We start from the raw sequence: 10,362 nt of genomic DNA on the forward strand, positions 1-10,362 counted from the left end.
GATGTGGTAAAAAGCCTTTTGTTGTAGCAGAGCCAAGCAGTCTGATAAAGTGATAAAAGGACTAGATAACCCAGTAAATTAAACCTCCCTTTGTCCAGCCTTCCTTAGCATGACCTCCAAAAGAGGGTGTGCAACAGCCTTGAAAAGATAACCCTTAATAATATATGGTGTTACATCAAGGTCAGCAATTCTTTCAAAACACAGAGGTTATTATCAGTCAAAAGAAGCAAGTGTACATTCTGAAAATCCGTGGCCAGTAACATACAAATGGTTGACAAAAATGAAAACAGTGCTGCTTGAAGATGCTGTATACTTAGAAACATGGTCTGGATAACATCTCAGGTTGTCATTTTATGATGTATCTTTTATATTATATATTCATGTTTAACCATAGACCCCTCTGAAGTCCCACCATATAAGGCACAGTGAACGAGTGCAAAGAAGATCAACAATGTGCAATCGACAGTAAATAACTTGTTAGTAAACATCGTTCCATAATTTACTAGCTTAACGCACTCGGAAGAAGCACCACTGCAAGTGCAAATCAACCTCTGTTACACACACATTGTCATTAAATCCTCACCCCAGTAGATGTTTTATAAAGTAACCTTTGTTAGAACAAATTTCATTGTTATCCATCCAATGATCATGTACCATTTATCAATGTGTTTGATGACTCACTTTATCTATTATTTATAATGTCTCTGATTTTGTTTTATTGGTCATTTTAAAGCCACCATGTGAATTATTAAAATGAAAATAGTGTTTTAACTTGTAATTGTGTGTTATTACCAATAATACAGGATAGCTTTCAAACACGCCATGCCTCCTCCAAATACTTTAATAGGGGAAAAAAGCAAATCACTTTTTGATAACTTCCTCCTGGGAGGAACTTTATGTAGATTGGTCAACCTGCAGTAGCAAAGTGCTTCTCAATTTAAGTCATGATATCCTCCAGAGCAGATCAAGCAAATAGACCTCTTCTATATTGAATGATGTTTCAGAGTGCAGCATACTCCTACATCAGGGGCGTTGCTTGGATCTAGTACATCGGGGGCTTAGCCCGACAATTGTACATTTCAAATATATATATATATATATATATATATTATATATATATATATATATATATATATATATATATATATATTATATATAATATATATATATATATATATATATATATATATATATTATATATAATATATATATATATATATATATATATATATATATACAGACGTGGACAAAATTGTTGGTACCCTTCAGTTAAAGAAAAACCCACAATGGTCCCTGAAATAACTTGAAACTGACAAAAGTAATAATAAATAAAAATGTATTGAAAAATAAGGAATGAAAATAAGACATTGCTTTTGCATTGTGGTTCAACAGAATCATTTAAAAACAAAATAATGAAACTGGCCTGGACAAAAATGATGGTTCCCCTAGAAAAGACTGAAAATAATTTGACCACAGGGTCATTTTCTCTCTCTCTCTCGCTTTCTCGGTCGCTCGCACCAAATGCGCTCGTGCCATTGGCTGCTGGTTGACGTGTGAGTACGTCAGGAGGCGGGTTCGTCCTCTACATAAACACTGCTCGCCTCTTATTTCCTATTCCGAGTCAGCGGTGCAGATCTCAGACGGTTAACAGAGCGGAGATCCAGATACCATCGGACCCCCAACATTATGACTGATCTCGTGTATTTGATCACCGGAGGCTGCGGGTTCCTCGGAAACCATCTGGTGAGGCTTTTGCTGGAAAAGGAGGACAGACTGGCAGAAGTCCGGGTGTTTGACAAACACGTAGACTCAAGTTTGAATGCACTCAGCACAGGTAAGCCGTTTAAAATATACCAAACTGCATTCAAGAATAGTTGTTATTGTTTGTTACACTTAAAAATGTCTTACTACAATTTCTTTTAAGGCTATTTAAGGTTCACAACATTATACCGCATTCCTGCATGAAGGTTTGTATTTATCTTAACGGAGTGTTGCTGGAACTCTTCTCTGTGCAGATTGTTGTTGTTACGATTTCTTTATTATTCATTCACATAGTAGTCCTATAGAATGTGTGCCTTTTCTCCTCTTGATGAATAGCACTATTAATTTAATTATAATCACCACATAGGCGTGATCATAAACTTAGATGGGAGACGGTTATAATTGTAGTGTATGATCTTTGCCAGCTGGTAACAAACACCTGTTATTTGAATGACACACAAGTGGAGTAAATGATATGTGCAGGTTATAAATAGCACAACATCAGGTTTCTGAAAAGTTTTTGAGCATGAAAGGAGTGGATTGGGTCCAGCAGTGGCTCAGTCAGTAGGGGCTTGGACTGGGAATCGTAGGGTCGCCGGTTCAAGTCCCCGAACAGACTTGAAATATGGAAAGTGGACTGCTACTTGGAGAGGTCCCAGTTCACCTCCTAGGCCCTGCTGTGGTGCCCTTGAGCAAGGCACCGGACACCTCCAATCCCCCCTCCCCATTGCTCCCCGGGCGCTGCACGATAGCTGCCCACTGCTCCTAGTACTAGGATGGGTTAAATGCAGAGGACTAATTTCACTGTGTGTGCTCTGCTGTGTGCATGCATGTGACTAATAAAGAGGGTTTCATCCTCCGATTCTATCTATCTTGGGCGTTGAAGTACAGTGATTAATATGTCCCTCCAGTCCCTCATCCCTCATTTCCCTAACATCCAGTACCAGGTCACCGGGTCACCCTGCAGAGTTTACAGTTGACCTGTGAACCCTGGACAGCCAACTCACTCACATTTCCTGTCAGGATAAAGAAGTTATACAATCACGTAACAGTTGCCGTCACTACCCTTAGATTTCATGAACAAGAGAGGTGTGTTGTGTTTTCCATGGAACCAAAGGTTCTCACATGCCTTTCCTCTTGGGGATACAAACACAAAGTTAATCCAAACACAACCACTTTTGTTCTCGTATGTCACAGTGAAAAATACTTTTCCCTGCTTTCATAATTTATTGTCAGGAACAACTGAGGCCTGTTGTTTTAGCCCCTGACTGATAAGCAAGCAGGAACAGGAGAGCTCAGTCTCAGTAACACCCATTGTAGGCCTTGCTGAAAAATATGTTTTAATGTGTGTTGGGTTGATATTCGAGTTATTTTGAATTAGTGGGGAAGTCTTTTATCAACCCACTCTCTGTATTGGAATGAGAATGAGAGAAGGAGTGTCTGCTTTGCAGCAGGATCACTAACTCAATGTTCAGAAGTCTGGCTTTTTGCATCAATGTGACAAAGCACATCAGGTTTTTAATAAACTGTGTTAGCTAAAAACAAAACTTCTAGTATGTTTGTTTTTATAATCTATAAACAACATTATCTTATCAATTAACACTTGCGATGGGGTTCATATTTTTGTTACTCAGCCAGTGTTTGTGCTTCCGGTGGACCTGCTGCATTTCCCCAATTACAAGCAATATAAACAGCATATATGGTTAATATTAGTCCATTACTTTTATTAGAACACATAATGAGTTAAAGTGCAACTTGTTTTCTGTTGTTTTTTTCATAAAATATACTAAAATAAGAAAATATATTATAATAAAGATATAAGTAGAATAATGCAACCCATTTACAAATGAAGCAAGGTTTTACATAACAACAGATTTTTCATCTGAAATTCAACCCATTTGCGTGAGTTTACACAGCACAAGCTGACCACATACAGCAACCAGTCAGTCTAAACAACACATCAGTTCCATTGAACATGTTACCTTTTCACACCAGGCTATACAACACATGAGGGGCAGAGTTTTTACTGTGTATGGGACATCCTGTATGTAATGTAAATGTGTATGGGGGGTGTACAACGGGTGGCCATTGAAAATGTTCTGATATATGTTCTTCATAGTAAATGAGCCTAGGCCATTGAGTCTGAGTTTGAAAAAATGATTAATCGTATCATTTTTTTGCTTGATAACCATATACCATACAAGGGTTAAAGAAGAGGAATTTTGGGAAGATGATCCAGATTATCTGCAAAAATAAATAAAAAGATGATAACATAAAATAAAAAAGGAAGTAGTAACAGAAACAAATAGTAAATTGACCCAAGAGTTCATAGTGAAACATCCCTGGCTCTGATATGTCATTTTGACCTAAAGTGTTCTCGTTTCTCCTTCAGAGCGGACAAAGGTTGTGGTAATTCAGGGGGATATCACAGACTACAGCAGCGTGTTGGAGGCCACCCGGGGTGCCGATGTTGTGATCCACACAGCCAGCATTGTGGACGTTTGGCACAAAATCCCAGAGAGCCTCATTGCCTCTGTCAACGTCACAGGTGAGGCTTTAAGGCAGTGTTTACAAGGGAAATGAATGGAGGGGAAACATCAGTGATTTCTTTTGTTGCATGTTTTTTGCGGGAAATCAGATAAAAAAAGAGGAAACCCACCCCTTCTCCTGTTTTGAATGAATTTCAAGGATGTGTCTTTGCCCTTGTTGGCCATAATACTAAACAACTCAACATTTGTTTTAGCTTGTATGAATTAATAGGTTTCTGTGGACATTCGTTCATTTGAAATAGTTGTACATTTAAAATAACCTAAACTAGTTCCTGACAAGAATATTTTTCAAACTAATGAAGCAAGAGGTGGAAACAGTCTACATATTCAGTATCTGTGTCTAGCTTCATGATGGTGGTTGTAAAACTAAGGTCAAGGTCTAGATATACAACAGATAGACAAAACATGCTTTCACGTGTTAGCTGAGAGTCTCTCTTCCGCAAAACATGACTACAACTGACCTTGAATTGCCTGGATCATTGAGGCCTTCGTATCACTTTCTTTTTTTTTTCTTATTTCTTTCTTGTTTATTTATTGTAGCGCTGTAACCTGTTGTTTTAATGTCATCAAATGCATACAAAATTACAGTTTGTTTGTCTGTGTAAAGTAGAGACAGCTGGAACTTCCTGGCTCTTTTGAATTAATTTCCTGTTGACCCTCTCCTTATGGGTCCAATGAAAATCTTATGTCGGTCCAATTGTGTTTTCAAGCGGTAAATGTGTCATTCAATTTGGTACTAAAAAAATCCAACTGTCAGTCCTGTGGCTTTGGACCTTTCACCAATCTTTGTGACACTCAATCAAATTGAGTCCGATTTATCCAACTCCAGTAAATCTCGTAAATGATAATGACTTCTGTCCTCTCAGGAACCGAGAATGTGATCAATGCCTGCGTGGAGTGTGGCATCGAGAGCCTGGTGTACACCAGCAGCATGGAAGTGATTGGTCCCAACGTCAACGGAGACCACTTTGTCAGGTCAGGCTCAATTATAAAATATAATATTCAATTGTTCTTTATTTACATGTTGCTAAACTTTTATTATTGTATTCTGTTGACCAAGTAACCTAATGCACAAGTCCAAGTGTATTCTTGCTTAGCGCTTTTACAGAGAGACGTTTCTTTTTTACTCTCTTGAATGCACTATCACGGAAAAACCGAAGGCCTGAGAGGAAAAGATATGATAGGGTGGAGACAAAGGTTCACAGAACATAGTATCCATTGCCATGACGGTATAATCAAGGGTTTTTAAAACTACTTTAGGGAGAAGGAATCTTGAATAAAAATACATCAAATTGAGCCATTTTCCACATTTAGACTCACTCACTATCTTACTGTCACACTGTCCCTCAGTTATGTTTTGCATGAGCTTGTCTGGTATGTCAGTCACACTGTACATAACGCTGGAATGCAAGTAATACATAAATGCACACAAGAGGCAAATCACTCATGAGACTCAAATTTAAATAATATTGGATTTGAAACAAAGGAAAATCATCAGAAATCTGTGGTCTGTAAGTCAGTGGTATTTCTAATGCTGAATGTATGGGTAGTTTTGTGAAACAAAAGAAAGAGGAGAACCTAACCAAAAGGCTAGAATTTTCCCATAATAGAAATCTCCATGTGTTGAGATTTGTTTTGGTATGTTATCATTGTGTTATTTTCCTGTAGATTTAACTGCGTATTAACCTATATCCCTTGTTACAAAAAGCAGGAAATACTTCCAGCGGCTATCTGCTTGGAGTGTCAGTCAGTCTCCCAGAAGATCAATGTGATAGTTTGCACGTACAGAAAATTGCTACAGCTCAACCTCAGAGAAATATTTGGAATTCTTTATTTCACAAGATTCGGAGTCATGGGGAAAGAATGAAAAAATTGCCTCAGCCACTCTTTTCCTTTTAATAGTTCTCCCTACCTCTGTTTAAGAAAACACTTTCTGCTTATTTCTTCCTGAGCCTTTCCCTTCTGACTGTTGAACTCTTTCTGTACAGGGGCAATGAAGACACACCTTACAAAGTGGAACACACTATGGCCTATCCTAAGAGCAAGGCAAAGGCTGAGAACATTGTGCTTGAAGCTAATGGCACCAAGGTAATTTATGTTTAACAATGTTATGGTTCAGGGTGTTTTTATTAATGCAGATTTATTAAAAACAAGTTTTAACAGAAAGATTTAAAGAAAAAAACATACTGCTGTGGTAATATGTATCATAAAATGATGCAATGGAAACAAGTAAAGCTGTAGATGCAAAATAGAAAAAACATGTATTGGCATTAAGAGTATATAGAGTGTTATACGTACTATAATGGGGCATATTACATGTTATACTGTATTTTTTTTAGATTGAAACAAAATCTAAGCACACTGTTATCTATGCTGGAACCGCCTATTAAAAAAACAAACAGGATTTCTTGTGCAACTTTGCCTCAGAATGCTAAATCCTCCCCTTGTGGCTTTGCTGTGGTGTCACTCTTGCTTTCACAATCAAACTCTAAAACAATATTCCCTTTGTCCACCCCATGTATATGATTTGAATCGCCTGCTGTCTCAATTCCCAATCCTGGTATTCTCATTTCCAGATAAACGGCGGAAAGACTTTATACACGTGTTCCCTGAGGCCGACTGGGATCTATGGAGAGGGACACCAGCTAATCAAGGCTTTCTACACTAAGGGTGTAGAACGGGGAGGCGTGATCATTGGTGGTATCCCAAAGTCCTCTGAACATGGACGTGTCTATGCAGGTAATGCTACTGCCTTTGTGAGTCATAGGCACAATAACAGGGACATGTCAGAAGTAAAGAGTATACCTCCTGAGCGTGGCTTTTTTTCACACCAGAACTAAAAGCAGAAGAAAGGTTGCTGTGCGAAACCTTTTTTTCCTTGCATTCACAGGCGTTGTCTTATATCTGATGTTGCCAGACCAGACAAAGATTTTAAAAAAGATGAAGTTCTCTTAAGTCGCTTCCTCAACAGCTGCTAATCAGTGAGCTAAAAGAATTTGTGTAACATAAAGGGATAGTAAAACATGATAAACATGAGCAACGAGGAAACGTCAATCCAGATGTCGTGGCTGTGATATGTGAACGGTATCATAAATCTATTTACAGCCATATGAGCACATTGTTAAATACATGTCTCCCACGTCCCACAAACCAGTTTCAACATGCTCAGTGATGATGAGTTTTTTTTATTCAATCCTGGCAAAGGACCAAAATAGTAATCATGAGTAACAGTGAACATTTAAAGTCTTGCTGACCTTTTTTTTGTGTGTGCTGATATAGCAGAACCTAAATCTAAAAAGGATCTACTGTTGATACATTTGAACTATTGTGGTGTGAAGTTCACTATTAATAAAATAGACACTGAAGTCAGCTGACGTTAAGGCCTTTGTCCCTGTGATGTGTTCACTGCTGTGAAGCAGCTGTGCATGTTTACTTGAGAGTTGTTTTGCACAAGTTAGATATAAGAGAAGTATTTATTTAACACCATTGGATTTTGTTGTACTAGTTATAAGAGAAGATTGTAATTTTATATAAAACGTTGGTTTACGCATTAGACATCGATGTTGTTACATTTATTACACCCATACATTTAGTTTTTAACAATAAATGTTTACTTAATAAAACACAAGTTCGATATATTTCATAATAATAGATTATGAGTCCAAAGGTTTATGGGCTATAAACGTGTTTATAGAAAGAAATGGGAAAGTGTGTAAAACAAAAGTGGGGGGCAGTAGGAAAGAGCATCGAACTGGCTGCTTAGTCTTTTGGTACTCGGGGACATTTAACAGTTCAACTATTTCTACTTATCAATCAAATTTGATGTACATTGCCTAGTGTCACAATAAAATATCTCTAGGTTACTAAGTTAAATGTTTTGAATTCTTTTTCCGTCAATCAATCTGGTGTTCACCCACTTGTTTGTGTTTCTAGGCAACGTGGCCTGGATGCATATTCTAGCCGCCCGAGCCCTAGTTGAGCGGCCCATGACAATCGGCGGTGAAGCTTTCTTCTGCTATGATGACTCACCCTACATGAGCTACGAGGATTTCAACATGCTATTTCTCTCCAAATTTAACTTCCGACTGGTTCGCATTCCCTTATTGTTGCTCTGGTTCCTGGCCATGCTCAATGACCTGTTCCGATGGATAGTGAGCCCCTTTTACAACTACACACCGCTGATGAACAGTTACACCTTTGCTGTGGCTTCTACCTCCTTCACTGTCTGCACAGATAAAGCCCAGCAATACTTCGAGTACTCGCCTTTGTACGACTGGGAACATTGTCATGCCCGAACACAGAAATGGGTTGACAAATTCCCTCTGGATAACAACAAGGATGCCTAATGTGAACTCAGCTACCGCAACATGCGGCAGAAGCTGCTATGTAGACAGGCAGGACTCCAGATATAATGTCAAGGAGTAACCTGCCATTAGTTGGCAATGCAAGCAAGAAAAGCCATCTGTACTTACAGTATAAAAAGTTATGTTTATGTAAGTCAATAATTTTAAGCTTGTTAAGAATGTGCAATAATATTCAGATATTTACCATTCCTACATCAGAAAGTGTTTAATATCAGCACTTGTAATTGACAAGTGTAAACACCATTAACAAACCAGACTTTAGACCTGTATTGTAATAATACATATTATTGAAGGTAATGGTTTATATTGCATACTTGAGAAAAAAAGTGTTATAAAGACATAGAGGATGAAATATAACATGTTTTGTTTGTTATCTGAAATAAAGATTATTTAATATATTCTTCATGGCTCTGGTTGTTGGGATTTTGCACTTGATTCACATTAAGATAAAGGATACATTTCCCCTTTTTTTTCTTTTTTTTTCCATAACTGATTTTATTTGTAATGTGCAGTTGTTCAGCTTCGGGATTTAAGTCCTAAATCATTGGTTTTTTTAATGTGTAAATATTTCCTTAACATTTCCACATGGTTAATGGGAGTTCTCCAACTGTATTTCCATGGAGACAATTAACTTTGTTTACAACAGAGGACCCAGGCTTTCCTTATACTCTTGTGGAAACTTGTCATCAGTCTCTATGACAACCAGCTGGATGGTATTTATTTGTATATGACGTATCATATGGGAGTTCCCTTGTAGAATATCTTGACATCAAGCCTGGCTGTCCACCATTCCTGTGGCTTTAACCATGGTAATCCTCATAACAATCACAGAGAGATGACTCACAGTCCCCACACTGAACCTAAATGACTTCCAAACGAAACAAAACAAAACAAAGTTGTTGAACTGTTATAGTATTTAAATAAGCATTAATTTGTCTGCTAACAAAAGTATGTTGTTAAATTCTGCATTTTACACGTCTTAAGTATGGTTAATAGATGTGTTTTGGATTTGACTGTGAACCTTCAGGTTTGCTTTTTTTAAACGGGATACCGCCATCTACTGGTTCAACAAAAACACATAAGTCAAAATCGAAATGACAGATAATCGTTTGTTTTTATTATAAGATGTATCCATTTCCCTTACCATCACTGGAAATGATTTTTTTCTTTTAATAATAACAACTTATTGAGAATGTTGTAAAAGCATTTTGAGGGTGCTTTACAGAAAGACACATTTGATTATTTAATAGTGTAATTAATGTGTGTGATTGTGATAGAATGAAAATACCAAGAACAATCAGTCAGCGGTACTAACATAATTAACTTAAATAAAAACATCTGAGTGTAAAATACTCACAGTAAAAGTAAGACATGAACATCCTGGTTTTTAGCTTTTTTGACAATTATTTTCCAGTTAAAGAGTTTTTTTTTCAATAATGTACTAACTTAGGGTATTATTATTTTATAAACACATAATAAACACTTTATCCTTCAGGTGGGCCAACATTAAAACTCACCAAATGTTAGGGAATATTGTGTTCACGTGAAGGCTCTAGGAGAGTAGGAAGTACAAGTACAGACAGCTTTTCACTTCAGTGCAATGCTTTACTTGAGTATTTCATTTTATGCTACTTTGTACTTCTACTCCACAACACTTCAGAGGTGAATCGGGTACTCTAACTCAACTA

At 37.3% G+C, this 10,362-nt stretch overlaps 1 protein-coding gene across 1 annotated transcript; it reads left to right on the forward strand.

The window, feature by feature from the left end:
* The first annotated feature begins 1,607 nt into the window (after nt 1-1,607).
* Nucleotides 1,608-9,075, forward strand: hsd3b7 (hydroxy-delta-5-steroid dehydrogenase, 3 beta- and steroid delta-isomerase). Its single transcript, XM_063904291.1, has 6 exons — nt 1,608-1,834; nt 4,154-4,309; nt 5,177-5,285; nt 6,299-6,398; nt 6,887-7,049; nt 8,244-9,075. Exons 1-6 carry the CDS (start codon nt 1,687-1,689, stop codon nt 8,654-8,656), a joined length of 1,089 nt encoding a protein of 362 aa, XP_063760361.1. The 5' UTR covers nt 1,608-1,686; the 3' UTR covers nt 8,657-9,075.
* The last annotated feature ends 1,287 nt before the right edge of the window (nt 9,076-10,362 follow it).

This window comes from Eleginops maclovinus, chromosome 16, assembly GCF_036324505.1.
Source record: "Eleginops maclovinus isolate JMC-PN-2008 ecotype Puerto Natales chromosome 16, JC_Emac_rtc_rv5, whole genome shotgun sequence".
In the NCBI taxonomy this organism is placed as follows: domain Eukaryota; kingdom Metazoa; phylum Chordata; class Actinopteri; order Perciformes; family Eleginopidae; genus Eleginops; species Eleginops maclovinus.